Source organism: Suncus etruscus, chromosome 1, assembly GCF_024139225.1.
Source record: "Suncus etruscus isolate mSunEtr1 chromosome 1, mSunEtr1.pri.cur, whole genome shotgun sequence".
NCBI lineage: Eukaryota > Metazoa > Chordata > Mammalia > Eulipotyphla > Soricidae > Suncus > Suncus etruscus.
Genome location: NC_064848.1, coordinates 182,627,623 through 182,655,267, shown reverse-complemented (window position 1 = coordinate 182,655,267; position 27,645 = coordinate 182,627,623). Strand labels below are relative to the sequence as shown.

The 27,645-nt window shown below is 49.6% G+C and overlaps 2 protein-coding genes across 2 annotated transcripts in view; one reads left to right on the top strand and one right to left on the bottom strand.

Annotated features, from left to right (window-relative positions):
• Positions 1 to 27,645, top strand: part of ACSF2 (acyl-CoA synthetase family member 2) — a 54,295-nt gene extending 26,650 nt beyond the window's left edge. Inside the window, 16 exon segments of the mRNA XM_049772883.1 lie at positions 16,166 to 16,200; positions 16,203 to 16,360; positions 16,587 to 16,715; positions 16,842 to 16,895; positions 17,585 to 17,703; positions 17,817 to 17,982; positions 18,377 to 18,472; positions 18,558 to 18,715; positions 18,939 to 19,030; positions 19,205 to 19,288; positions 24,903 to 25,009; positions 26,200 to 26,351; positions 26,556 to 26,697; positions 26,825 to 26,938; positions 27,077 to 27,145; positions 27,514 to 27,645. Of these exon segments, the coding sequence (XP_049628840.1) occupies positions 16,166 to 16,200; positions 16,203 to 16,360; positions 16,587 to 16,715; positions 16,842 to 16,895; positions 17,585 to 17,703; positions 17,817 to 17,982; positions 18,377 to 18,472; positions 18,558 to 18,715; positions 18,939 to 19,030; positions 19,205 to 19,288; positions 24,903 to 25,009; positions 26,200 to 26,351; positions 26,556 to 26,697; positions 26,825 to 26,938; positions 27,077 to 27,145; positions 27,514 to 27,564 (1,726 nt within the window). The 3' untranslated portion in view covers positions 27,565 to 27,645.
• CHAD (chondroadherin) lies at positions 19,555 to 23,025 on the bottom strand. The gene is made up of 4 exons (XM_049772862.1): positions 22,158 to 23,025; positions 20,434 to 20,597; positions 20,101 to 20,246; positions 19,555 to 19,832 (listed from the first exon to the last, which is right to left on the bottom strand). The coding sequence occupies exons 1-3, from the start codon at positions 22,929 to 22,931 to the stop codon at positions 20,105 to 20,107; spliced, it is 1,080 nt and encodes a 359-aa protein (XP_049628819.1). The 5' UTR covers positions 22,932 to 23,025; the 3' UTR covers positions 19,555 to 19,832; positions 20,101 to 20,104.

The window sequence follows — 27,645 nt, the reverse complement described above, 5'->3', positions numbered from 1 at the left end:
ACACACACACACTTAATTGTAATATTGCACACAGTTGTGTACCAAAGGAGTTCACATACTGTACTTTGCTGTGGTGCCAGGGATCCAACTCTGGGCCTCATGTCTGTAAGGCAGGTACCCTACCACTGAGTTATCCTGGATTCCACTTTTTTTTTTTTTGGTGTGTGTGTTTTTAGGGGGACACATCTGGAATTACTGGGAAGTGGGGGGGGGGGGCTATTTCTGACTGCTCAGAAGTGACTCCTGTGGTGTTCAAGAGACCATATGTAGTACCGGGAATTTGAACCAGGACAGCAGAATACAAGGTGAACAACTTAACCCCTATACTATCTAACTCGTAATCTGTTTTAGAGGAAAGTTGTTTGTGATTCAGTTGATGGGAATGTTTTAATCAGCTTTTATTGCAGCACCTTGGACGAATTGCTTAACTTCTCTGCAATTTTCTCCTTGTGTCAAGCAGATTAAAGCTCTAGGGACAATTACCTGGGAGCACCCTCAGGACAGCATTAAAGAGGAGATACTGGATGTTGACCTCCCCCTCCACAACCTGTGCACACCCCAGTCTGTCTTTCTGCACTGAGCACTCCCATGTCTCCATAAAGCAGAACCATTACCCTCCCAGTTCGTCATTACAAGTCTCTGTAGATGTTCCTGGAAATTAGATTGTGAATCAGATAGTTATTGGGTGGATCCTGGTCTTCCACTGGACGCATCCTGGATGAAAGCCTTCTGCCCAGGGAGCCATATCCTGAACAATAAGCAAAGAGTCGTGAGCTGCTCTGGGCTCGGAGCGGAGGAGGGTGCATCCATGTGTGAAATTGGTTGGTTGGGACAATAGTCTCCTTATAACTGCATAGCGGCTTATAAACTGCTTTACCATCTAGTTGGAACGTTTCGGAAGGAAATCTCGCTACAATCAAAACTGAGATAATTTCTTTTTGTTGGTGGTGGTTGTGGCGCTATTCCTGGTAATGTGCTGGGCGTGTTTATGGAACCAGGGATGGAACCCAGGTCTCCTGCGTGCAAAGTCTACACCTAGCTAGTTGAGCAATGGGGATGATTTCTTCTCGTTTATCTTTCCTTTATGTCTTTTATTGGTTTTGGAGTGGCACCCAATGGTGCTCAGGATTTTCTCCTGGATTTGAATAGCTAGGGACCAATCTAGTCATTCTTGGGGGAACCATATGGGATGCTGGGGATAGAAGCTGGATTGGCCATGTGAAAGGCAAACACCCAGCGTCCAAATTGAGTAATTTTCTCCCTTTTGAGGCTATTTATTGAGCTCAGGGCTTCACAGATGCAAAGCAAATGCTTGACCACTAAGTCCCATCCTTGGCCTCACTTGAGTAATTGGGAACCAGGGTTGTGTCATATCTGTGCTCAGGGGCTATTTCTGATTCTGTGTGTTCCACAGTGAACCCTTGGCAATGCTCAGGAGAACATATGTACTGCTGGAGATTAGGGTCAGTAGCATGCAAAGTAAGTGCTTTATCTCAGTACTTTCTATTCTTTAGAAATAAGTTCTATTGAACAAATGCCCAGCAGTAGAACACACACATTGCCTTTTTTTTTTTTGAGAGGTGCCACACTGAGTAGTGCTCAGGGCTTACTCCTTGCTATGTGCTCAGGGATCACTCTGGCAGATTTTGGGAGACATTTTGGAGTACTGAAGATTGAACCTGGGCAGGTTGCATGCAGGGCAAGCTGCTGTACTATCACTCCCTTTTCTCGATTGTTTTTACTTTTTTTTTGTGGATTAGACAACCATTCCACAATCAAATTTAGGACATTTAATTTCCTCTGAAAGAAACCCCAGACTCCATCTCCCAAGCCACCTCACTGTTTGTTTGTTTGTTTTTGGGGGGGGGCACACCCAGCAGAACTCATAGGTTACTCCTGGCTCTGTACTCAGAAATCACTCCTGGCAGACTTGGGGGACCATATGGGATGCCAGGATTCGAACCACCATGCTGTCTCTCTGGCTCCTGATTACTTTCTTTTGACTATGTGGGGGAAATTAGATTGGGTGACACCCAGCCACACGAGACTATTCTGTGGTCTAGGTTTACTTTCTGCTCTGTGGTTGAGGGCCATTCTAAAATCCATGCTGGGATGGAGTCCACTCTCTACAATGCTTGAGACACCCTATGGTGCTAGGGACCAACCCAGGAGTCAGCCACATGCCAGGCAAGTAAGTGCCTTAACCCCAGCACTCTCACCTACTTCTGTCTCTGTGGACCTGCCTTCTTGACTTCTCATATATGTGGAATACATAATGTGTGGCTTTGGGTTTGACTTAGCAAAACGTAGCATAATGGTTTAAAGGTTCACTTGTGTGGTAGCACGTATCATACATCACTGGATGGATCATCCATCCCCTGATAGAACCTGGACTGTCCCCACCTTGCAGCTCTTGTTATTGTGTCCTGTTCATTCTAGTTGTACTGTGAGCATTCACCAAGAGTCGTTGGACACCTGTTTTTAGTGATTTCAGGTACATGCATATAATGAGTTTACTGGGTCTTGCAGTAACTCTTGTGTTTAGCATTTTGGAGAATGGCCAAGCCTTTCTCCTCCTGCAGGGCTCTGAGGCTTCCATTTTACCACCTGCTCGCAACCGTTTGTTCTCTTGCTTTTTTGATTATCGGATTTTAGAGTGGGTGTGAAATGGCACCTCTAGAAGGTTTTAATTTGCATTTTACCTGCTGGTCGGCCATTTCTATATTGTCTGGAAAAATGTCTCTTCAAACACTTTGCCTATGTTTAAATTGGGTCATTGCTATTAGAATTTATTTGTTTATTCAAATGAGCACCTCTGTCATTTCAGACCCACGGATAACGAGTTTGCCAAGGCAAGATAATTCTTTTTCTTTCGAATTCCTTTTTTTTCTGACTTCTTTATGAAGTCAGATCTGGCAGCTGAGATAGGCCTTGATGCTCAAGCGCTGAGGTTCTAGGAACCCCTTCGGCAGGGGCTGTGCTCTGTCTGTTTTTCCAACTAGGCTGATTTATGTAGCTTCCCTTGTTTTTTCCCTCACCCAGTCCAGGAGTGGCTGAAACCTGCAGCAAATATTTCCTTGAGGATTTTATTTTTAAGTAATTAAAAATGTTTTAATTATAACCATGATTTTTTTCCCCAAGTTGTTCATAATACAGTCATTTTGGGTATTTAATGTTCAAACATCAACCCCATCATCAGTGAGACCTTTCTTTCACCAGTGTCCCCAATTTCTCACCCACCACCCTAACCTGCCCCCCTGCAAGCACAGGAAATTTTACTTCATATTGGTTGTTACAACACAAAGGCAAATAAATTATGAAAGCTTAGATCAACAAGGGTCAGTATGAAATAATTGCATATCTTCATGGTGTTTGCTTTGTTACTAAGTTCAGTGTCTAAGGATTAATTGGGCTGTGATTGGTGTTAGTTTAGCCTTCTGTATTTCTGTTTAGGCTCACTGTGCCTGGTAGATTACTATGTAAACTTTCCCATCAGCATCAGATTTCCTGATACTTCTGGGCTAACACTATAAAATTTTGAGGGTCAAGAGGCCGTGTAGGGCCAGGATCTATAAATCTGAAATAAATTTGACAGCTTGGTAGTTTGATAAGGTTAAGTTGTGGAGCTAGGTGGTTTCTCTCAAAGGGTGTAGCACTGGGCTGCTGTACTCCATGCAGAAAGGGAAATCTGCCTTCACTTATTCTGAGAATGCCACAGAGGTTTCAAACCATATTGAACTACCTGTGAAGAACCAGTAGCTACTCTTTCCTTTTTTTCTTTTTTTCACTCATTTCTTTTGGAACTTGGTAGAGGAGCTGGACTGTTTTTTTTTTTCTCTGTTTCCCTGATTGTTTTGTGAACTCCTTCCTCCTGAGCATCCCAGTTACATTAGAACCAAAGGCCTCTTTCTGTGCTGATAGTTGCCGCAAGCTAGTTGGCTGTTTCTCCTTCCAAATGACCTGGTGTAAGGAGAATGAGTATTATCTTGTTAAGAGAGAGAGCAGAAGGGCCAGTTATAGCACTGTAGGAAGGACATTTGTCTTGTCCATGTTGGCATGTGGCCAACCCAGGTTTAATCCCTGACATCCTATATGATTCCCTAAGCACTGCCAGAAGCAATTCCTGAGTGCAGAGCCAAGAGTAACCCTAATCAACACTTGCATAAAGAAGACAGTTCAAAGGGCTTAAATATGTGCTTTGCATGCAAGAACCTCAGGTTCGGGGGGCCGGAGAGATAGCACAGCCATGTTTGCCTTGCAGGCAGCCGATCCAGGACCAAAGGTGGTTGGTTAGAGTCCGGGTGCCCCATATGGTCCCCCGTGCCTGCCAGGAGCTATTTCTGAGCAGACAGCCAGGAGTAACCCCTGAGCACCGCCGGGTGTGGCCCAAAAACCAAAAAAAAAAAAAAAAAAAAACCACACACACACACACACACACACACACACACACACACCTCAGGTTCGATCCCCAGCATCAAATGGTTCCCCAGGTATTACCAGGAATTAACCCTTAGCATCTCTGGACGTGCCCCCAAAACAAAAACACAAAACAAAAATCCCATAGACGGTTTTTCCTGAAACCAAATCTCATTCTTGTTTTCTCCATTCATATTATTTTAAAAAAATGACACCTGCTTAAAAAAAAAATTTACACTTTTTTCCCACCTTGCCACATGTTCTTTTACAGTGCCATGTTGGCAACAGAGGCACAAAATGAATTTTGTCTGCCACTTTGTTTTTAAAATATAAAAAGAGGGGTCAGGGCCAGAGCCATGGTGCAAGTGGTAAGGCCTTTGCCTTGCACGTGCTGACCAAGGATGGACCACTGTTCAATCCCCTGGCATCCCATATGGTCCCCCAACCTAGGAATGATTTCTGAGCACATAGCCAGAAGTAACCCTTGAGTGTCACCGAGTGTGGCCCAAAAACCAAAATAAAGAGAGGGGCCAGAGAGAGAGATAGCACTGCGGTAGGGCATTTGCCTTGCAATCAGATGAACCAGAATGGATAGTGGTTTGAATCTCTGCATCCCATATGGTCCCCTGTGCCTGCTAGGAGAAACTTCTGAGCACAGAGCTAAGAGTAACCCCTGAGCACCACTGGGTGTGACCCAAAAAGCAAAATAAATAAAAGAGGGGCCAGAAAAATAGCACAGTGGTTAAGTCTGATCCAGATTTGATCCACTGCATCCTATATGGTCCCCCAAATACTACCAGATTAATTCCTGAGTGCCGAACCAAGAGTTGCTCTGAACACCACCAGATATGGGGCTCTGCACAAAACCTAGAGGAGCCGGAGTGATAGTACAGAAGGTAGGGCCTTGCAGACATCTGACCTAGGTTCTATTCTTTACACCCCATGTGGTTTCCCAGCCCACCATGAGTGGTTCCATTGTACAGAACCAAGTGTACACCCTGAACACTGCCAGGTATGGGCCCCAAAATAAAACAAAAACAAAAAATATGGTATCCCCATTGCTTGAGGCATTTGAGTGGGTGGTCAACAGCGGAGGAGAAATAGAATCAGTTCTGTTCTTCTGTTTGGGCTTTTGAACTCCCTCCTCCCATGTAGGAGATCCCAGGCCTAATGGGGGTCATCAGAATCTCCTGAGTTCATGTGCCAGTAGCATGGTGCTTAGCCCCTCTGCCTTGCCTCAGAGCTTCCCCAACCCTTCCAGGCTCTTTTGAATGGGATTTCTACAACTACAGGGCCATCCAGTGCTGTCACAGCAAAGGAGATTTGAGTTTATAATTTTGTGCTTACCAGACAGCACTTTAATTGTTTGGGTTACTCCTGGCTCTATGCTCAGAAATCACCCTGGCAGCACAGGGGACCATATGGGGATGGCTGGGGATTCAAACTGCCGTCCTTCTGCATGCAAGGCAAAGCCTTACCTTCATGCTATCTCACCGGCCTTCATGTTTGGACATATTTATTTTTTGTTTTTAGATTTTGGAGCCACACCCAGCAGTACTCATGAGGTTATTCCTGGGCTCTGCACTCAGGAATTGCGCTCTGGCAGGCTGGGGAGGTGGAAATCATGAGAATACTGAAGATCGAACCTGAGTCTGTCCTGGATCAGCTGTATGCAAGGCAAATGTCCTATCCACTGTGCTATCTCTTTGGCTCCTAATCTTTGGGACTTTTGAAATAATAAATGTTCTTATATTTAAGATATGTGTCCCTACTCACTAACTCAATTTCTTGGATTCAATTAGGTAACTATTGTTGAAATAAACTACACCCAAGATAGGCAACTGTTGGCCATCAATCTGGGGGATTAATCCAAAGCCTTGGGGAGAGTTAGGCAAAGGACTGGCAGGTTATAAGGATTCTTTAACATCAGGCTCAGCTCTCTAGGCTGGGAGTTTCTAATTCCCACCTGTAATTTTTCAGGTTAGTTTTATTGTGTCCAGAGACACCCACTTTTATAGAGGTATATAGGAAATGGGAATTTGGAAGACGGCATTCTTGTGCTCCTGGACCCTCTGAAGGATCCACAACTCTGTGGGATGATGGGCTGGCCATCTTTCCCTGTGAGGTCACTTTCCAGTACAAGGCAGAAAACAAGCAGAGATGCCTCCTTTCCTTTAAGGATTGTTTTGAGAAGTTTGCTTTCATCCATTGGGACAAACATTTTAGTCACATTGAAAAACTGGCCAAGAACTTGGTCAAAACTTCACCTGCTGGGGAAACTTGGAAACATGGTCTTTATTCCACATAGCAATGGCCATCTAACCCCCTCAGAGGTAAATTATTAGGTGGCATCCCGTGGCCAGATAGCAAATGCAGGAGGTAAGCCACTAAGTGTCCTGCTTGCAGGTGCTGCAATAGTTTGATTCTTGCCATATAGTACTCCCTGAGCACCACCAGTTGTCACTCCTGAGCAAAGAGTCAGGAATAACCCCCTGTACGACCATGGTGGCCCTCAAACAACAACAAAAACATTGTCATTCTAAAAAAATGCATAGGAATCATTGGTTAGAAAAGAAGGGTTTATTGACAAATGAAAACAACGTAGGTTAGGAAGGTGTCCGCCAGCATGTCTGAAGAACAGTCTCAAAGAGAGGTGGTAGAGGGTCTGGTTTATGACTAGCAGAGGTAATGTGACATCACAGCTGATAGATATTCTAGCAGTGTTTTGGGAAACTCATACTTGGGGGAGAACAGCAAGCATGAACAGTTGAGAACATAAAATAAACACACATTGCATGTACAGAAAATGGCAGAGAACTATTACCGAGGTGATGAAAAGAAAATAGCCTTTGTTCAACTTTTTTTTATATACCCATGGACTGGTGGTTATAACCAAGGCAGGTGGCCAGAGATTTTCAACTTCATTACACCTGCGACCCACACTGGCCAATGGACCTGTGGTTGAAGATCACTGAACCAAAAAGGAATAAGGACTTGACTACTTTGCAGTGTTCCCTGGCCAGTGAGCTGGGTCCTTATCAATGCAAACTTGTTCTTAAGGATCCTCCTTGGCCGAAACAGAGCCAATAGATTACAACACAGGTTGTCACATTCTCCAAACAATGAGCCAGTCTTTTTTTTTTGGGGGGGGGAGGGGGCACACCTGGTGGAGCTCAGGGATTACTCCTGGCTCTGTGCTCAGAAATCGCTCCTGGCAGGCTTGGAGGACCATATGGGATGCCAGGAATTAAATTCAGGTCTATCCTGGGTCAGTCACATGCAAGGCAAACACCCTACCATTGAGCTATCAATCGGTCCCCAGCCAGTCTCTTTTAATAATTTCTAACCTCAGAGAGTCGATTTAAATTTGGGGTTTCTTGGAAAGAAATGAAGGAGCAATGTTTCAGAAAGCTTTGACCAGAGGAAAGAGACTTTTGGGGATCGGGAGATCTCTTGTCATGGTACTGTGTGAGCTGCTGTAAACACAAAGGAGATAACACATGGCAAATGAATTTGATTTTTCTTTTTATACACATAAACCCATCTGCTGATATCCCAGAGAGACTTTCCAGAAGGTCACTGTCTGGTCTGAAAACTACGGTGAATTAGTCAAAAGCCAGGTTCCTCACTAAATAGGACACCTGGGCATTGTGAGAATGAGGCATGTCTAGTGAGATGCAGTACCTCCACCTTTAAATGCTTTTGCTAACAACAAAGCTGTTCGAGTGACTGAGATGTGTGCTTTGCTGCCTCCTAATCCAAATACTGCCATGGGGAAGGTATCTACCAGGCCTTCAGAGCTCCTGGTTACCCATTAGCCATGCATATGAAGCCTGACCATTGCCCCTTCCTTATCCCACAGGGTTATATTCCAAGCCTTCAAGTGGATATTAGAAGCCTAGTCTCAGAGCAAATCCTGTGTGTACTTTATTTCCCTATGTCTACATCTTTATGTCAAAATTTAATATATATTAGACATGGTTTGGCTTCTGTAGGATGCTTGCCTTCCAGGTGGCCCATCTAGGTTCCATCCTGTACAGTCACTAATGATCTCCCAAACCTACCAGGAGTGATCCCTGAGTGCAATGCAAGGTTAGGAGTGAGCCCTGAGCACTGCTGGGTGTAGCAAAACCAAAACAAAACAAACATATAAATTAGGCACACTCACAACCTAGAACTAATAATAAAACAAAAATAAAACTAGCTATCTTGGGCCCGGAGAGATAGCACAGCGGCATTTGCCTTGCAAGCAGCCGATCCAGGACCAAAGGTGGTTAGTTCGAATCCCGGTGTCCCATATGGTCCCCCGTGCCTGCCAGGAGCTATTTCTGAGCAGACAGCCAGGAGTAACCCCTGAGCACTGCCGGGTGTGACCCAAAAACCAAAAAAAAAAAAAACAAAAACTAGCTATCTTTTATATTTTCTCAAAATACCTACTGTGAATATTTTCCCACCTCCATTAGGGATGGGTAATTGAAACCCCAAAAAGTGAAACTACTGATCAAAGGGACACCTGTGTGTTTAGGATTCACCAGTTGTAAGCCACAGAAAACAAATTCAAACTGCACTGAATGTATGCATTGCACTCTGAGTGAGATCGAGTATGCTTGTCTTTCTGTGTCTGGCTTATTTCACCCAGTACCATACCTTCCTATTCAGTAGTGTGGCCACCAATGGACTTCTGGTCATCCTCCCCCACCTCCAGGCTTAAATTAAAGGAGAACATTTATTGGGGGCTGGAGCGATAGCATAGCAGTAGGGCCTTGCACGCAGCCAACCTGGGTTCAATTCCCAGCATCCCATATGGTCTCTTGAGCCCGCCTGGGGCGATTTCTGAGTGTAGAGCCAGGAGTAACCCTTGAGAGACACCGGGTATGTGGGTATGTCCAAAAAACAAACAAAACAAAACAAAACAAAACAAAACAGAACATTTATTGACTTCTGACAGCAAAAAGTCTAGGGACAAGAAGACTACACACATGAGTGGGTCTAAGGAGTCCATGACCTTAAGATGAAGATGTTTGTGCCCAGAGGAGATTAGTGGCAGGGTGCCCATCATTTGGCATGAGGCTAAGAATTTATTTCTCTGTTCCCCATGTCAAGTGCCAATGGTGGCCTCTAGCCACCTGGCCCCTGGCATGGCAAAAAGCATGTGATCTCTGAAATGCCAGTATCACAGATGAATCATGTACCCCCTGATCATCACAGCAAAGGAATGAGAAAGGGGTAAGTAAATAGTAATTAATAATTAGTTCAGATAGTACTCTAATTAAATTAAATTTTTAGGGAAAGAAAGTAAAGGTGTATGATTATATAATAATCATAATAAATGAAAGTAAATAAAAAGATTAAGAATCAGGCTGGAGTGATATCACAGCAAGTAGGGCATTTGCCTTGCACGTGACTCACCTTGGTTTGATCCCCAGCGTCCCATATGGTCCTCTGAGCCTGCCAGGAATAATTTCTGATTGCAGAACCAGGAGTAATGCCTGAGCACCACTTGGTGTGGCCCAAAAGATAAAAAATTATTAAGGATATCCGTATGTTTTTCTACCTCTTAAGTTTCTTTTTCATTTTTATTTTATTTTATTTTTTGGAGTTTTTTTGGTTTTGGGGTCACACCCAGCAGTTCTCAGGGGTTACTTCTGACTCTACGCTCAGAAATCGCTCCTGGCAGGCTTGGGGGACCATACGGGATGCCGGGATTCGAACCACTGTTTTTCTGCATGCAAGGCAAATGCCCTACCTCCATGCTATCTCTCCAGCCCCTTAAGTTTCTTTTTCTTTCCCTTTTCATCTTTCCCTACTCTCTACTGTGCTACGTTAGCTTTTGTTGGGGGGGCCACACCCAGCGGTGCTCAAAGCTTACGCCAGGCTCTGTGCTCAGGATCACTCTTGGTGCTGTTTGGGGATCATATGAGGTGCCAGGACAAATAAGGATTGGCTTCATGCAAGACAGGTGCCCATCTCTTCAGTCCTAAATTTCTTTTTTAATTAAAGTTTTTTTTTTAATTTTTATTTATTCGTTGGGAGGTTACACTCAATGATGCTCAGGACTTACTTACTCCTGTAAGTGCTCTGTGCTCAGGGGTCACTCTTAAAAGATCATATGGGATGCAGGTAAGTGAACCTGGGTTGGCTGTGTGCAAGACAAATGCCTTACCTCTCATACTATTTCTCCAGTCTCTTTTAAAAAAGATGTTTTCAATTTTATTCTCTTCCCTCCTTCTTTCCCTCTGCTGCTACTGCTACTGTTGTGACCTGTGGCTACATGCTTAGTTCTAGTATTCACCAGAACCTTTCAGTCTTCCCATTGTGGTGCTCCTCATCCACTACTGTGCTTAGGAAATCACATACTCTGTTGCTGCAGATGCCAGTGCCTCTAAGCCGCTTCTTCGTGGAGTCCAGGAACCTTTCACGGGGAAAGAGTGGGAACATGAAATGGACGGAAAAACGGAACAATATTGTAGAAATAAATCGTCTGGAAAGACGAAGACAAATTTATTTTTTGAGCTGGGTGACTTTTAAGGGGTGAGCTTTGGAATGCGGGGTGTAATTTAGGAGGATCAAAGAAAGTGGGAGATGGTCAGGGAAGCATAATGGAAGGCCATAGCTAAAATCTGCATATTAAAGAACCGATACTGAAGGTAAAAAGAAGTTCTGTTGTGGGTTAGCTTTTGTTTTGGGTAAGCAGGAGAAACCAGGTAATTTTCAGGGAAGTGGGAAGAGAGAGAAATGTTTTAGAGTTTTGGGGAAAACCAAAAATTGCTTTCATCATGAGCTAAGTTTTGGAAAAAACATGATCTTGGCACCAAGGTAGCAGAAATCATAGAGAGCTGGTCAGTGGGATACTTTTGGCGGGATTTGATACTGTCTTCCTTTGTTAGAAAGAAGTACTGAGGCCTGATTTCTAATAATGGTCAAAAATAAAGAGAAAGATAGTCACAGCCACGTTTAGAATTATAGCCAAACAATCCACGCAAAGGGTCAACTGATTTGACTACTCTAAGCGAGCCTTTTTGGCAAATAATTCTTTTTCAGGAGAGCACTACACCTAAGAAGGCTAAGAAGCACTTCTGGTGTGTGCCCTTTCTGAGTGGGGTGTAACACTCTGGTCTGAGGAGATAACTTAATGGAGTGAGCATAGGCCTAATAAGTTAGAGGCCCCAGTTTTGATTCCTGCCACCACATGGTTCCTTGAATACTAAGCCATATGTAGCCACTGTGTCACAGCATTAACATAATAGGAATTTTAATATTTCTAGAGGAAGTGAGACAGAAGACCCGCTAGGATGTTCATACCTTTGCATGGGTAGCTGATCAAAAATTCCTGAGAAATATCTCACCAGAAGGCCCGCTGAGAAGTCTTTCCCTCATTTTGGATGGCTGAGGAGATGTATGTTAATGATACTGACATTATACTTGCTTTGTAACAAACATTTAATTGGCCTTAAGATGAATATCCCTTCTGCTGTATTTTGTGTGTATATTTTATTTCTTTTTTTTTTTTTTTTTTTTTTTTTGGCTTTTGGATCACACCCAGCAGCACTCGGGTTACTCCTGATTCTATGCTCAGAAATCACTCCTGGCATATAAGATGCTGGGTTTTGAACCACCGTCCTTCTGCATGCAAAGGAAACACCCTACCTCCATGCTATCTCTCTGGCCCCTTCTTCTTTATAAGGATTATTACAGGCAAATATAGCCTTGATTTGATTTCTCTTTACCTGAAAAAATTCAGCATCAAAAGCAACTTTATTTCTCTTTGTCTTCTATATGCCTTGCGGTTTTTAAACAGAAAGGAGTGTTCTGCCTTTTCGACATCTCTAAAAGACTTTGAGCACTTGATAACTAATTCTTACCTCAGAATTTATATCCAAAGTTTTGTCCAGACTATTGAGAAAACCTTCACCAGGTAGATTTGCATCTCTTTCAGATAAGTTTGTTTCTTAGTCAGACCTTAGGAAGTTAGTTATCTGTATTAGCTCCTAAAACAAAACTTTTTCCCTCAGGAAACAGAAAAAATTGGCCCTTGCAAAATTCCCCTAATCAGTATTGATATCCAGGACTAGCTGGACAGGAACTACTTTAAGATGTTAAAATTTATCTTCTCTTTTTAACTGGATTCTTACTTGAAATGTATCTACTCATCAGGAGCCATGTGGATTGTTTTTGTGTTTCTGTTTACAAGAGAGTCATGTAGTAATTTAACATAAGAGTGCATTTTTTTTTTTGTGCCATAGAAAAAACTGTGGCTCGAGAAACTCTCATTTATACCCCTTATTCTTCACATTAAACTTAGAAACACTGTTTTCTCCCACATAGAATTGTGTGGTCTCTCATTTTCTTCATACGCTGTTCATGCATCCACTTTCCTAAGATAATTCAAAGAAGTTCTCACTGGGTCGGAGCAGTGTCGCAAGCAGTAAGGCTTTTGTCTTGCACGTGGCTGACCTAGGATGAACCATGATTCGATCCTCAGGCATCTCAGATGGTCCCCCAAGCCAGGAGCGATTTCTGAGCACATAGCCAAGAGTAACCCCTGAGCATCACTGGGTATGACCCAAAAAGAAAAAAGAATTCAAAGAAGTTTCTAAGACAACCGAACCAAAGCTAGCCTGTGACACCACTGAGCACAGTAGTTCTCCCTCTAAAAATAATAATGCGAGAGAAGGGGCAGAGCCATACTATGCAGAAAAGGTGCCTGACATGTGGCCAGGTATGGGATCTCCTGCATCCCATATGGTTCTCTGACACCAGCAGAAATGATACCTGAGCTCAGAGCCAGGAGTAACTCCTGAGTTCTGCTGGGTATAACCCCAAAACAAAACAAAAAAGGGAAATGCACAAGGAAGGTGCATGCTCTGTGCAGCTGCAGTAATGTACCACAGTATGAGTCCAGCTCCCAGTTCTGGAGTCTGTGTCGAAGCATCCGTGACCTGCCTCTTCAGGGCATTCTCCTCACATCTAGCATCTGCAGGGAAACCCACTTTGGGCCCCTGTCCCCCTGCCCTACACACTGTGTCTTTTCTAGAAATTCTCTCCATGCAGCAAGAGTGGAAATGAACAAAAGGAGCAGACAGCACAGCTACAAAAGTGAATTGGCATGATTATTAGCCTTGGGGGTTCAATGCCTTAGTGACCTGGAGCCTGGAACACATGTTTTCTGTTGGGAACAGGGCTTAAAACTAATTTCTAACCACCTGCATCTAACTTTAATCTAAGTCATGCTCTTGCCAATTTAAATGTGTTTTATTGTTGTTCATAGTTAATGTTTCCAATGGTACTGTGTATTTTAATGTATTAAGCCTGTTTTTAAAATGTATGTTTTGCATTTTTTTGCTGTAGTACTTGTGTTTAGGGAAGGTTAATAGGAACAAAAGTTCCCCCAAAATAGTTTAAAGGTATAGGAACAAAAAGAAGTTCCAGGATAGTGCTTGGTAAAAAAGCATTAAGAAAATTTTAAGTTACAGGTGTATGGTATATTTTGTAGAAATGTTATGTTTTGGGCCGGGCGGTGGCGCTAAAGGTAAGGTGCCTGCCTTGCCTGTGCTAACCTTGGACGGACCGCGGTTCGATCCCCCGGTGTCCCATATGGTCCCCCAAGCCAGGAGCAACTTCTGAGCACATAGCCAGGAGTAACCCCTGAGCGTTACTGGGTGTGGCCCAAAAACCAAAAAAAAAAAAAAAAAAAGAAATGTTATGTTTTTGAAAAAGGCTAGTATGTTAATTTTCACTTTATTACGTTGTTGCTATGGAAATATTACCCGCCTTTGGCTAAAGGCGGAGTCAGGATTACAAAAGCTTCATTTATATTTCAGAGAAGGGGGAGATGAAGCCCTATCCCCCCATTCTTTCTGGGTAACTTGATCTTATCTGCAAGACCCCGCCCATTCCTAGGAGGGGTCTTGGAAAGGTTAGATAAGGCTTTGACCTGAGAGGATTAAGGTCTTTACCAGCATGGAGAGGTAACAGGAGGAAACATGGCAGGTAAAGCTAAGATGCAGGGCAAGCTAAAGCATGCGTTTATGGTTAGCAGCCACATCTGTTGGCTAGGGCTAAATAAAGATGTTATCTCTCTGGAAGCCTGCCTGTGAGTGAGTTCAATACCCTTCGATTTCCTGAACCCAGAGGGATGGAGCCACGTGGCCGGGACCTAAGAACAAAGGTCTCCATCCACCATCCAAGCCCATCATAAGGGCTTAATGCAACAACACACCTATAAAGTATCCATGGAGCACAGTAGCTGTCACCCAGAGAGAAAGAGTGGGCACAGGATGTCCTAGGTGCCATGTGGCTTCTGGAAAGTTTCATGTTGTTCTTTGTTTTTGGGTATTTGTATATTTATTTGTTCTGCAAGGGAGAAGGCACACATCCAGTGGTTCTCTGGGTCTACTCTTGGCTTTATGCACATGAGCTCATATTTGGAACCAGGGTAGGTGGCAATGTGAAGCGACTGACTTAACCCTTGTAATACGCCTCTAGTGCCATCTTTCCTTTGTTATTGTTGTTTTGTGCCTAGTAGGTGATGCTCAGGGTTACTCCTGCACTCAGGAATTATTCCTGCAGGACTCAATTGGATGTTGTGGACATAACTCTGGCTGGCCATATGCAAAGCAAGCATCCTACTCACTGTACTATCACTCCAGCCACTATTTATTTACTTCGGTTTATCTGGTAGTATTCAGGGAGTCTGTGTTTGGGACTTGCTCCTCATTGTGCTCGGGGGACCATGCAGTGTCAGAGATCAAACCTGGGCCTTTTCTTCTGTGCTATCTCTTCAGCTGTGGATTTTCTGCCTTTCACTTGGGAGTGGGGAGGTTAGGATCACATCTGGTTGTGCTCAGGGCTTACACCTGGCTCTGTGCTCAGGACCATATGTTACTAGGGATCAAACCTGGGCCTATCAAGTGCAAAACAATTACCTTAGTTACTGTGCTCTCTCTGGAGCAGGGGTCCTCAAACTTTTTAAACAGGGGGCCAGTTCATTGTCCTCAGACCATTGGAGGGTCTGACTATAGTAAAAACAAAACTTATGAACGAATTCTTATATCTTATTTTGCAATGAAGAAACAAAACAGATACAAATACAATATGTGGCCCGTGGGCCATAGTTTGAGGACCACTGCTCTGGAGCCTGATTTTGTTTGCTGTGTGTTTTGGCATCACACCTAGTAGTGTGCCTCAGTTTCAGGGAATGGCATTGACATCTTGGCATGGATGAAAGCACATCATGCCCATCCAGGTTGGATTCTTGTGTTGCTAAATGCCCACGGCCTTCTATTTTTATCAGGAGGAAATAGTTTCAAAGCACAATCTGCTTCCAACACTCTTAGTCCACCTCTTCTGTTTAGTAAGAGGGCTGTGGTTAACCTCAGTATCCCTTTCCCAAGCTTCTGCATCAAGAACCCAGGCTTTGGGGGGGGGAGAGAGAGAGAGAGAGAGAGAGAGAAGAGAGAGAGAGAGAGAGAGAGAGAGAGAGAGAGAGAGAGAGAGAGAGAGAGAGAGAGAGAGAGAGAGAGAGAGAGAGAGAGAGAGAGAGAGAGAGAGAGAGAGAGAGAGAGAGAGAGAGAGAGAGAGAGAGAATTGGGAAAGGAATCTGCTAAGGACAAGAAGACAGTCTCAGGGTCGGTTTTGTCACATAAATGGTGATGGATCTGGTGGGAGGGAGCAGGTCTCTGATGTACCCAGGTAAGCTGTGTGCCTTAGCTGCGGGTTCCAGCCAAACCTTTGGTTCCTGTTCCCACAGTACCACGCCAGATGACCACTCGTCCACCCTACCCATTGGGGCCTCAGCTTTGTCCAGGGCCGAACCAAACAGCGACTCCTCAACAAGACAGTAGGCCACTGCCTTGAGGATGTAGCACAGAAGTACCCGGATCGGGAGGCCTTAGTTGTCCCCCTGGAAAACGTCAGGTTGACCTTTGCCCAACTCAAGGAGGAGGTGGGTCCTGACCTGAACTCCAAAGTGGACAGCTGCCTGCTCAAGCTTTCTTGGCTGTGCAGAGCCTGGAGGGGGGCATCTAGCCATGGGTTGGGAGGTGGGGCTGTCAGAGGCCATTGGCTGAGGCTCCTGAATCTGCTGTGCCAGGCTCCCAGTAGTGCTGATGGGAACCCCCAGGTGAAGGACTTAGGGAGGTCACAGCCCTGAGATCATCTATGTCCATCAGGTAGACAAAGCTGCTTCTGGGCTCCTCAGTCTTGGCCTCCGCAAAGGTGACCGGTTGGGCATGTGGGGCCCCAACTCCTATGCATGGGTGCTCATGCAGTTGGCCACCGCCCATGCAGGCATCATTCTGGTGAGGAGCTGCTTGCCCGGCTGATGGTGGGGGCAAGGGTGGCTTTCCTGGGGCATCCTCCAGGCTTGTGTACACAGCGCACATGCCTCGTGTGGGGGATCCCACTGGCATTCTTGGTCCCCACAGGTGTCCGTGAACCCAGCCTACCAGGCGATGGAGCTGGAATATTCACTCAAGCTGGTGGGTTGGGGGCACACGTGGGTGGGTCCAGAGCAGGTCCCTCTGGGCACTAGGGGGAGGCAGGGAGGATGGCTGGGCAAATTTGGGGCTGGTGTGTCGGGAGGTGGGGCTACCTGTGTGTCAGAGCAGCATGTACGGCTGTATGAGGGATGTGTGTGTGACTAAGGGGTTGTGTGTGTGTGAGGGGTTAGCGTGTGTGTTGGTTAGGGTGACACCCGTGTCTGTCAGACAGTGGTGCATGTGTCTGGGGCTGTATGTATTTGGTTGTGTGTAATGTCTGTATGGGGCAGTATGTGTGCATGAGTATATGAGGTCAGTAGTTCTGTTATGCATGCGCAGTGGGGCTGGTGTGTCTGTGTGCAGTGGTATTGGTGTGCGTGTGTTCAATGATGCGTGTGTATATGCAATGGTGCTAGAGTTGTGTATATTACAGTGGTTCTTGTGTGTGTATGTGTGTACAGTGCTACCAGTGTATGTAATGGTTCTGATGTGTGTGCAGTGGTGCTGGTGTGGGCATGTATATGTGTGTAAAGTGGTGCTGCTACATGTGTGGGTGCATGTTCGCATGCACAGTAGTGCCAAGAAGCCGTACATCTAAGCAATGATGCCTACATATGAATGGGAGCCATAGTCAGTGAGGATCCCCAGCCCAGCTTCCTTCTGACCAGGGCCACCCCTGCTCCCTGTAGGTGGGCTGCAAAGCCCTGGTATTTCCAAAGCAGTTCAAGACTCAACAGTACTACAACATCCTGAAGCAGATTTGTCCTGAGCTGGACACCTGCCCGCCAGGAGCCTTAAAGAGTCAGAGGTATAGCCTGGGTCAGGCGAGTGCTGCTTCCTGGTCCCATCTCCACTCATCACCCCCAGGAATGTACCTGGTGTTTCCTGGGCCCCCTCAGCCTCTGATCCCACCACCCCCAGGGTCCCAGAGCTGAGCACCGTCATCGTGGTGGACGAGCGGCTGCCAGGGACACTGCTCCTGGAGGATGTGGTGGCCGCTGGCTCCTCGGAGCTGCAGCTGGCTCACCTCCACTACACACAGAAGTTCCTGTCCTGCCACGACCCTATCAATGTCCTGTTCACCTCGGTAGGGCCGGCACCCTGACCTCCCCCCCACCCCGAGTGTGAGGGACATCTGCCCTGGGTGTGCAGATATGGTTTTCAGGGCTCCTCTGTCCTGAGCACCTCTGCAGCTGGGGACTGACCATGGCATTTCCTGCTACCCCCTGCACAGGACAAGTGTGCAGGGAACCCACTGGTTAGAATCACCACAACCCTCAGTGATGAGCATGGAACCCCAAGAGGGAATTTGGGGTAGCAGAGGGCCCCTAGAGGTGGCAGGAGGACTGGTCTCAGGGGTTTCTGGTACAAAGGCTCAGGGGGATCTCGAGGAGGCTGGTCTGGGAGTGAAGGGACAGCTCCCTTGAACTGTGGGGGACAACAGATTGGGGAGGCCGAGCTCTTCACTGCTTTCTCCTCAGGGAACCACTGGCAACCCCAAGGGGGCCACCCTGTCCCACTACAACATTGTCAACAACTCCAACATGATCGGGGAGCGCCTGGGACTCCACCTCAAGGTAGGCCCCGGGGGGTGGGGGCATGGTGGTGGGTGGCACCAGGCTGGCTTCCTGGCTTTAGACTCAGCCTCGTGCCTTATTCCAGCCACCCGAGGCACTGCGGACCGTGCTGCCCTGCCCCCTGTACCACTGCCTAGGGTCCGTGGGCGGCACCATGGTGAGCCTCATGTATGGGGTCACCCTCATCCTCTCCTCTCCCTCCTTTGATGGCAAGAAAGTGTTGGAGGCCATCAACAATGAGAGGTGAGCATCAGTGGGCAGAGAAGGCCCCGTGCCAGAGCCTTTTTCAGGACGACGTCTCCTGCAGTCAGCCAGGGAGCCCTGGGGGTCCCACCCCAATTTGTGTCTCCAGGAGCTCCCACCTAACAGTCTCTGCTGTTTATGCATGGGGTCAGAGTGGGTGGGGGTGAAGTGGGGCTGCCCTCTCCCTTCCAGGCCTGATTCCGAGATGCTCCCTGTTGTACAGAGGCGCCTACATCTATGGCACCCCAACCATGTACGTGGACATTCTGAACCAGCCTGACTTCTCCAACTATGACATCTCATCCATATGTGGAGGTAGGTAGGGAAAGGGGTAGGCCAGTTTCTCAGCGAGGGGGCTAGGTCACCTCAGACATGCGAGTTGGAGTGGAGGAGCCTCCCCTACAACATCTCAGGGGAGCAAGGCCAAGGGAATGGGCTGAGGTATGGGTACAGGGAGTGGGGAGCTGAGTCCATAGTTCTCTGATGCAGGTGTGATCGGAGGGTCCTCTGCACCCCCAGAGCTGGTCCGAAGCATGGTCAACAAGTTGAACATGAGAGAACTGGTGGTGAGTGGTGATCGAGGCAAGGGTGGGGTTAGGAATTGGTGGGGCCCAGATTGAATCTCCAAGGGGACCCTCTCTTTCCACCCTTGTTCAGGGAACAGACGTGAGAAAGCATAGTCTTATCTCAGCCACGGGGGAGTCGCAGAACTAGGGACCCGGGGAGTCAAGAGTATACGCTCATACATTTATCGTTCTAGAAACCGTAGGAGGAAATGCATTTGGAATGTGGCAACCTCGCCCCAGGGGTTCTTCTAGTGTGTCCCAACAGGTGGCAGGAGCTGTACAGGCCATTTCTGGAAAAGGGGCTGGCTGGGCTCTGATGTTGCTTCCGGACAGTGGGGTGGAAGGAGGAGAGGAGGGAACCTTCTGGAAGGTGATGGTGCTGATGTCACCTGTCCCAGTGTAGAAAGCCTGGGGTCCCCGGGACAGCTTTTCTGAGAGGAACCATGATGGGCAGGGCAGGGGTGATCGTGTTCTCGCCTGGGAGGAGCTGCGTTTGTGCTGGATGCCCATGGCCCTGCCAGGCTATGGACAGCTCTGTGTGGCTGCAGGGGCTGGGGGGAGAAGATGAAGGAGAGAAGGAGGTCAGAAGCCCCCTTGGCAGAAGGTGGAGGCCAGTTCCCGGTGGAGGCTGGTGGGAGGTAGACAATGGTGAAGGTCCTCCTACCACTCCCCAGGCATTCCCCCAGCCTCCCCAGAAAGCTTACAGAGAACATGAGGACTCATGGGCAGAAGCCCTCCTCCTCCCTCTTCCTATCAAAATGGGTGGCCTGGCCCCCTTCCTCGTTTGCCAGATATCCTGGAGGGAAGTAGAGTGCCTACCTGTTTAATGGCGGCTGGCTTTCTTGGACCGTTTGGTGGGGGACTTGCAGCTGCGAAAGGCTTCAGTGTCTCGGATGTGCTGACCCTTGACCTTGCTGGGTGAAGCGCAAGTGGCATCGGGGCGGGAAGTCTTGGCTTCCAGCCACCTAGAGAGACAGAGAGTTGAAGGAGTTCAGGAAGAGATGTGCGGGCACTGGAAGAAGGGACAATGCACTCATGAGGGAAACCATCCTAATTTCACATGGGGATACCCCAACTATTCAGCAGATCAGGGGGTTCTGTCTGAATGTCTGAGCCGGGCTCTGGGGATGGGGAACATGGACACGTTCTCACCTCCGAAGACCCCGGAGTGGGCAGGTGCACTTCCAGGGGTTGTTGGCAAGGGTGAGGGTCTCCAGGCTGTCAAAGGGGAAGCTTGAGGGCAGCTGGCTCAGGCGGTTGTTATCCAGGTGAACATGCTTCAGTGTGCTCACGCCCGTGAAGGCACCATCCGAGAACTGGGAGGGCAAGAAGAGCATGAGGTGAGCACTCAGCCCTGTCCAGCTGATCCCCGCTCTGTTCCAAGGGTCAGGGCTGGTGCATGGGCACGAGCGGTGGCAGCAGAAATTCAGCGTGTGTCCACATGATCTCCGCTGATCTAATCCACACCATAACCTACAGAGATAGGTGTGTGACTTCAGAGTGCAAGTGAGGAGGAAGCCATAGGAGTTCAGGTGACAGCAGCCAACACACAATGACTGCAGCCCCTGCATAAATGCTGGGACTGCCAGTCTAATCCCAGGGCCAAGCTGGCACCCACACAAGTTTGGGTGGGAAGGACTGTGCAATAGGCTCCTACCACCCCGGATCCCTAGGACTATACCCCACCCTTTCTGTCCTCACTGCCTGGCTCTTCCTGCCAGACTTTGTGGAGCCACTGCAGTGAGAGGCCTGTGGCCAGATAGGAAAGCTCCATGGGAAAGCCCTCATGGGTGTCCATGTCTTGGAACAGGCATCATAGTCCCTGCCTGGCCTCCTCTGCCCCACATCAACTGCTCTGCCACTGGAAGCTACTGTGTTACACACTGAAAGGAGTTCACGGAAGGACAAGAGCAAGCAGACTCCACCTCAGACAGAGGCCATCCGTCCCCTGTCCAGGTTTTCCCAAGCCTAGACAGTCCCCCTGAGGTCCGTTCTCCACTTCGTCCCAGTCTTACCTCCATGCTGAAGCCTCTGAATTTCTCAGATTAATGGAGGCCACCACCCCAGCTCCTAGCATCCCCACCTGGCCCAGCCTTGGAATCACAGAGAAGATCAGAAAATGGGGTGCAGCTGGCTCTGGTGCAAAAGGCAGTGAAGGAGATAGTGAGGCAATGCTTGTCCTCCCTCAGGGGAATACCTGGGATCCTGCTGAGGGTGGTTTAGGCTCTTGCCTTTACTGTGTCCTGGTGAAGGTGCCAGGTCTGTGGTCTCTGGGGGTTCCTGATTCCTGTCCCCTGCTTTAGCTACTGGGCTGAGAAGGTAGTGAGGGTGCGTGTGAGTCCTGCTGGGCAGGGAAGAAAGAGGTACCCCATGTTTGCTCCTTCGCCCCACCTCTCCATCCTGTCAGGAACAGGGTTTCTTTGTGGGCCTGACTCCACAAGGTCCTCAATAAACAAACCTCTCTTTATTGGGTAGCAGGGTTAGCAGAGAGCAGGCGGGGGGGGGGGGGGGACAGCAGAGGGAGGAAGGCAGGCCAACAGGAAGAGATGGATGCTGCCCATAGCCAGAGGCTTTTGGGCCCCCTGGAGAAGTTGTTTAGGGGCCATGGGGGGCAGGAAGCAGGGCAGTCCCAGCTCCATTTATTAGCAGAAACCCGAGGACAGCAGTGGCTGAGAGTAAGGGTGGCTGGGTCAGGATTAGAGTGGGGAGGGGACACGATGAGGGACAGAGGGGGGGATAGTGCCTGCATCTAGGAGAGAGCCCCTGGACCAGAGGCCATTTTTTAGGAAGGCAGAAACGATGTCCCGCGGTGTCCGCAGGCAGAGAAGCGTGGAGCTTGGGTGCAAGCAGCGCTCTGGGCCAGGTCTGGGGCTCACCTTCTCCAGGTGGGTGTTGTCCAGCCAGAGGGTCTCCAGGTACCTGCCGAAGGACTGGAAGGCGTTGTCGGGGATGCTTTTCAGGGGGTTGTGGGACAGTTTCAGCTCCTCCACCACCCGCAGCTTGCTGAGCGCCGCGGCGGGGTAGCTGGACAGCTGGTTCCTGTCCAGGTGGAACTTGGCGAGGTTCTCCACGTCGTCCAGCGCGCCGGGCTGCAGGACGCTGAGCGCGTTCTCGGACAGGTAGAGCCAGCGCAGGTCCTTGGCACCTTGGAAGGCGCCAGCGCGCAGCTCTCGGATCTTGTTGTTGTTGAGCTGCAGGATGAAGAGGTTGACGAGCGGCGAGAGCAGCCCGCGGGGCAGCTCCGTCACCTTGTTGTGATCCAGGTAGAGGTAGGTGAGCTCGGTCAGGTCGTCGAAGGCGCCGTTGCGCAGCACGCGGATGTCATTGTGCGACAGGTACAGGTAGATGAGCTGCTTGAGGCCTCGGAAGGCGCCGGCCGCCACCTCTCGGATCTGGCAGTGCTGCAGATGCAGCGACACCAGGTTGGGCATGGCACGGAAGGCGTTGGCCGCCAGCACCGGGAAGTTGTTGCGCTGGAGGTTGAGCAGCTTGGTCTTCTCCGACACCTTGGGGATCTTGCGCAGGCCCACCTTGTCGCAGATGACGTGCTGCAGGTCGCCGTGGCAGTGGCAGTGCTGGGGGCAGGCGGCCAGCGCCGGCAGCAGGCTGGCCAGGAGGCCGAGGCCGAGCAAGAGCACCGGGCGGGCCATGGCCGGGACGCCTGGGCCCGGGGCTGCGGCGTCGGCGTCGGCTGCAAGTCCGGGGAGCTCGGGGGCCCCGGGATTATTTATACGGCGGCCCTGACCGCAGCGCACAGCCCGAGCCAGCTCCTACGTGAAGCATCGAGGCAGCAGAGGCGCATACCCCTCCCGCAGCGGGGATGCGCCTCCGCCCTCGACGGGGAGGTAGGCTGGCCCTCCCACCCAAAATCTGGCCCCGGTGACCCTGCTGGGCTGGACCCTCCTTCTTCCTCCCTGCTCTGCATTCAACTTCTCCCCGGTCCCCTACCGCCTTCCCCAGGCTTTTTGGGGTGGTAGGGGGCCGGGACAAGAAGAGGGGGCGGTGTGTGCATTGATTTTTTTTTTTTGCACGGAGCGGGAGGCAGGCGTTCCTTGAACTTGTTTGTTTGCTCAAGTTGAAGCCTCCTCCCCGCCTCTCCATCCCCGCTCGGCCCGGTGCCCTGGCCCGCCAAGGGAGGAAGCCGAGCCGGACGGCCGGACGCGAGTCTCGCCGCGGTCGCACCGCGGGCGGCGCTTTAATGCGGCGCTTGTGCTGCTCCGGCCGAGCATGAGCTGAGCGGACCCCGGCGTCGCGGGCTACCCCGTTCCAGCGGGACTTTGGAGCTTGGCCTCCATCTCCTGGGGTTAGGGAGCCCTCTTCCCACCCTGGCTTTGAATTTTCTATTCCTGGCACCCTTAGCCCTGCCGCAGAATTGAACCCGAAAAGGGAGAACTGGGAGGTGATGCGAGGGTGGCATAAACCTCCAGGCCACCTGAGACCACAGGCTCTGAGTTTGGGGCAACGAAGCGGGTCACACCATCTCTTCCACTTCCCTTCTTTAATCACCCGAAAATATCCCCACTGCTTTCCTCCCCCACGCCCCGTGGTCAGACCCATCTCCCCCAGGGGCTAGTGGGTGGTGGCCAGAGTGGCGCCAAGGTGTACTTGGCAGAGGCCACACCTGGGCAGTGGCCCCAGGAGACTCATCAGGAGGGTGAGAGGGACCTTAGTTTTTGGGTTCGTCCTGCGGGCAGCCGCACCCTACATGTTGGATTTCTGCGGAAAGGGGATTGAGGGGGGAGGGTTGACTGTCTGCTAGGCCAGTTGTCCATTTGGGTTAGGGGTAGGGGGAATGAGCTCCCAGTTGGGCCTCAACACCCCTGAGAAACGAGAAGAAATTGTGGGGTGTGAGGGGTGGCGATGAGAGTGGACTAGGGTGGGTCTGAGGTCTCTGATGGGAGAAAACCCAATTCTGGTGACTCCATCTCCCTTCTCCCAGGATGCAGGTGTGGACATTGCCTCTGCCACTAGATGGCCTCTAGATGGGAATAATTATAGCTGGCCCAGAACATTCCGGCTGGTATTTCGGGCTGCTCTATGGCTGGCTTCTGGTTTTCTGTTACTCAGGATGTTCCAACCATTAGAAGTGGTGGGGGCAGAATGGGTGGGGGTGAGGGAAGAGGGCGCCCTGTCTTCTAAAGCCTTCTTTTGGCTATATATTTTTATTTTGATGGAAATAAACTCACAGGCAGCATTCCAGAGCTTGGGGGGCCACCCGCTCCCATGGCCAGACACTTGTCCCTGGTTTCAGGTGGCTGAAGCAGAGTAGGTGCCTGGTGTGTGTGAGGAGGGTCTGAATGGTTCCTGGCTGGGCCAAGGCAAGCTGGCTTTCTCATCAAGTTGACTTGACGGGACCTGTGGCTTGGCGGGAAGGGGTGGGGTGACCTGAAATCAGGAAGGGGATGAGGGCAGAGGGGCTGGTAAGGTCAGAACACTTTGGCTGGGCTGGGGACCCAGAGAGACTGGGAGGGCCTGGCAGGAGAATGGGTCCTCCTGTGCTCCGCTTCCATTCCAGCCCAGCTAATGGAGCCAGGGCGTTCAAGGTCCCTAAGGTTGAGTACACCCCCATCCCTCTGTGGTCCTTTTTACTCCCTCAAACAGCTCATTTGGCCCCCCTCCAGGTGGGATATGGACCACAGAGAATAGTCCTGTGACCTTCATGAACTTTGCTGGGGACACTGTGGAACAGAAAGCTGAGACTGTGGGCAGAATTATGCCTCACACAGAGGTGAGCCCCAACTCCCACCGCAGTCATACCCCCCCCCAATCCTGGGCTTCTCTCAGTGACAGACCCAAAATCCTAAGCCCCACTTGCCCCAGCAGCAAGCAGAGGTTCTTTAACTAGCCCAGGCTGGACAGGGTTCCTCTGGGGTGGGATCTGAGGAGCTGCAGCAGTGATAGAAGCAGCTGCCAGCTGGGCTTCTCTGCAGCCTTCCTTCCCGTCTGAGGTGTTTTTGCCAAACCCCACTGTCTGCTCAGGAAGCCAGGACAGCCCCAGAGAGGAGCCAGAGCAGGAGTTTTCCTTCTGCTTCTCTCTGACTCTCCCTGACTCCAAACAGCCTGTTTTTCCTCTTTGCTATTGGGCTTTGGGGCCACATCAGGTGGTGTTCAGGGGCTACTCTGGGCTCACTGTTTAATGGTCCCTCCTTGTAATCAGAGAACTTTGAAGTTTGAGGACTCAAATTGTTCTGTGCCCAGACTTCCAAGCTGCCCCCCTCAGGCCAAGAGGTTCTCTTCTCACCTGTCATCAACACTGGATTTCCCAAGCAACCTGGCCCCTTGAAGGACACAGAGGGGAGACAAAGAATCTGTCGAATTGTCCCTTTGGTTCCAATGCCTTTATGTCCCCATGTCTCCTCACAGCCTCTAGAGGTCACAGCCCATGTATCCTATCCTGGCTTGGTTCTGTCTGGGTAAGGGTCCTACTGGCTCGTTGCCATTCCCTGGGATACCCACCTGCATGTCCCTCACTTTAGGCTGCCATTGGCCTGTCCAGGGTAGCAGCACATTTCTCATGAGGCTTCGAGACTCTGTCTCACTCTGTCATGTGGCCTGCTCATGCTGCCCCCTGTGGCTTCTTTGTTGCTTCACAGAGGTTTGAGGAGACTCCTCCTAAATTTTCAGTCAGTTTTCAGCTGAGCAGCTTTGGATTCTGCAGCTGGCCTGGCCCTCCGTTTGGTTTCCTCACTCCTTGGTGTCTCCTGCCTGCAATTTCCTCAGCACCTTACAACCTGGGCCTTGAGGTGCCCTGAGGCTGACTCAGGTGGTAGATGGCCAGTAGGTCTCCTCCAGCCATTGTCTCCCTGCTCTGGAATATGGCATTACAGAAGCTGAGAGCTCTGTTGCAAGTGAACGCAAACACCCAGGCCTGAAAGGCGAGCGTTGGAGGTCCCAGCCTGAAACAATTGGGTTTCCTAGGCTAAGATCATCGACCAGAAGACGGGGGCACTGATGGAGTTGAACTCGCCTGGAGAGCTGTGCATTCGGGGGTACTGTGTCATGCTGGGCTACTGGGATGATCCCCAGAAGACAGGTGAAGCCATTGGACAGGACAAGTGGTATCGAACAGGGTGAGAAGGCAGAGCAAGGCTGGGTGTCTCTGTGTTGGTCTCCTCCTCCCTCGAGTCCCAAGGAATGTCTTGTCTTGCTGTACTCTCCCAGAGTCTAAGGCAGCACCACACACATCGTAGGTGCTCTCTGAGTGTGTGATGAACGAGCAATCCAGCCAGCTGACGAGGCCGAGAAGAAAGGTCATTTCTGGGCTTTCCTTGCAGTGACATCGCCACCATAGACGAGCAAGGCTTCTGCAGGATTGTGGGTCGCTCCAAGGACATGATCATTCGGGGCGGTGAGAACATCTACCCGGCTGAGCTGGAGGATTTCTTACACACACACCCCAAGGTGCAGGAAGTACAGGTGAGGCCTCTAACTCCCCCTACCCTGGTCCTCCCAACACCCCCTGAGCTGTGCTGGGTCTCCAGGTGCAGGATACATGCATGGGGACAGAGGTCATGTTTGAGCTCTGTCTCTCTCCCCTTGGAAGGTGGTGGGAGTGAAGGACAACCGGATGGGAGAGGAAATCTGTGCCTGTATCCGTCTGAAGACAGGGGAGCAGACCACGCCCGAGGAGCTCAAGGCTTTTGCAAAGGGAAGGTGGGTGTCTCAGGCCCCCCTCCAAGCTGCAGTAGCCCCATTCTTGAACCCCTCTATCTCTACCAAGCCATCCTGCCCTGACCTCCCATTTCCACACTCTCTGGTGTGCCTATCTGACACTCTCCCTCACTCTCGTCTGCAGATCTCCCACTTCAAGATTCCCCGCTACTTCGTGTTTGTCACCAGTTACCCGCTCACGGTCTCAGGAAAGGTTCGTGGAGGAACAGGGGAGAGCAGGGCGGCCTGGGGCCCTTGCTCAGAAAGCTATAGGCATGAGTCTATTCTGAGTCTGAAAAAAATGTCCAAGGGAGTAACATGCTTGCCTAGTATGCAGCCAACCCAGGCTTGATTCCTAGAACTGCATATAATCCCCTGATCACCTCTAGGAGTGATCTCTGAGCACAGAACCAAAAGGGTCTGTCCAGTGCCTGGCAGAGAGTGACCATCAGTCAGTTCATCCTGGGTTACTCCAAACATTCCCGATTTCAGCCTGAGGAACTCTTGGGCTCCATATAGATGGAGAAAGGTGAACTGGCAGAGATCCCAAGCCTGACTCTCATTTCTTTCTCTTTCCTCTAGATCCAGAAACATAAACTTCGAGCACAGATGGAACAACATCTAAACCTGTGAATAAGGGGGTGGGGTGCCTTGTGTCCCACATTATGCTTGTCTGTCTTTGTGATTTGGCATAAAGAGCTCGTTTTCTTTGGC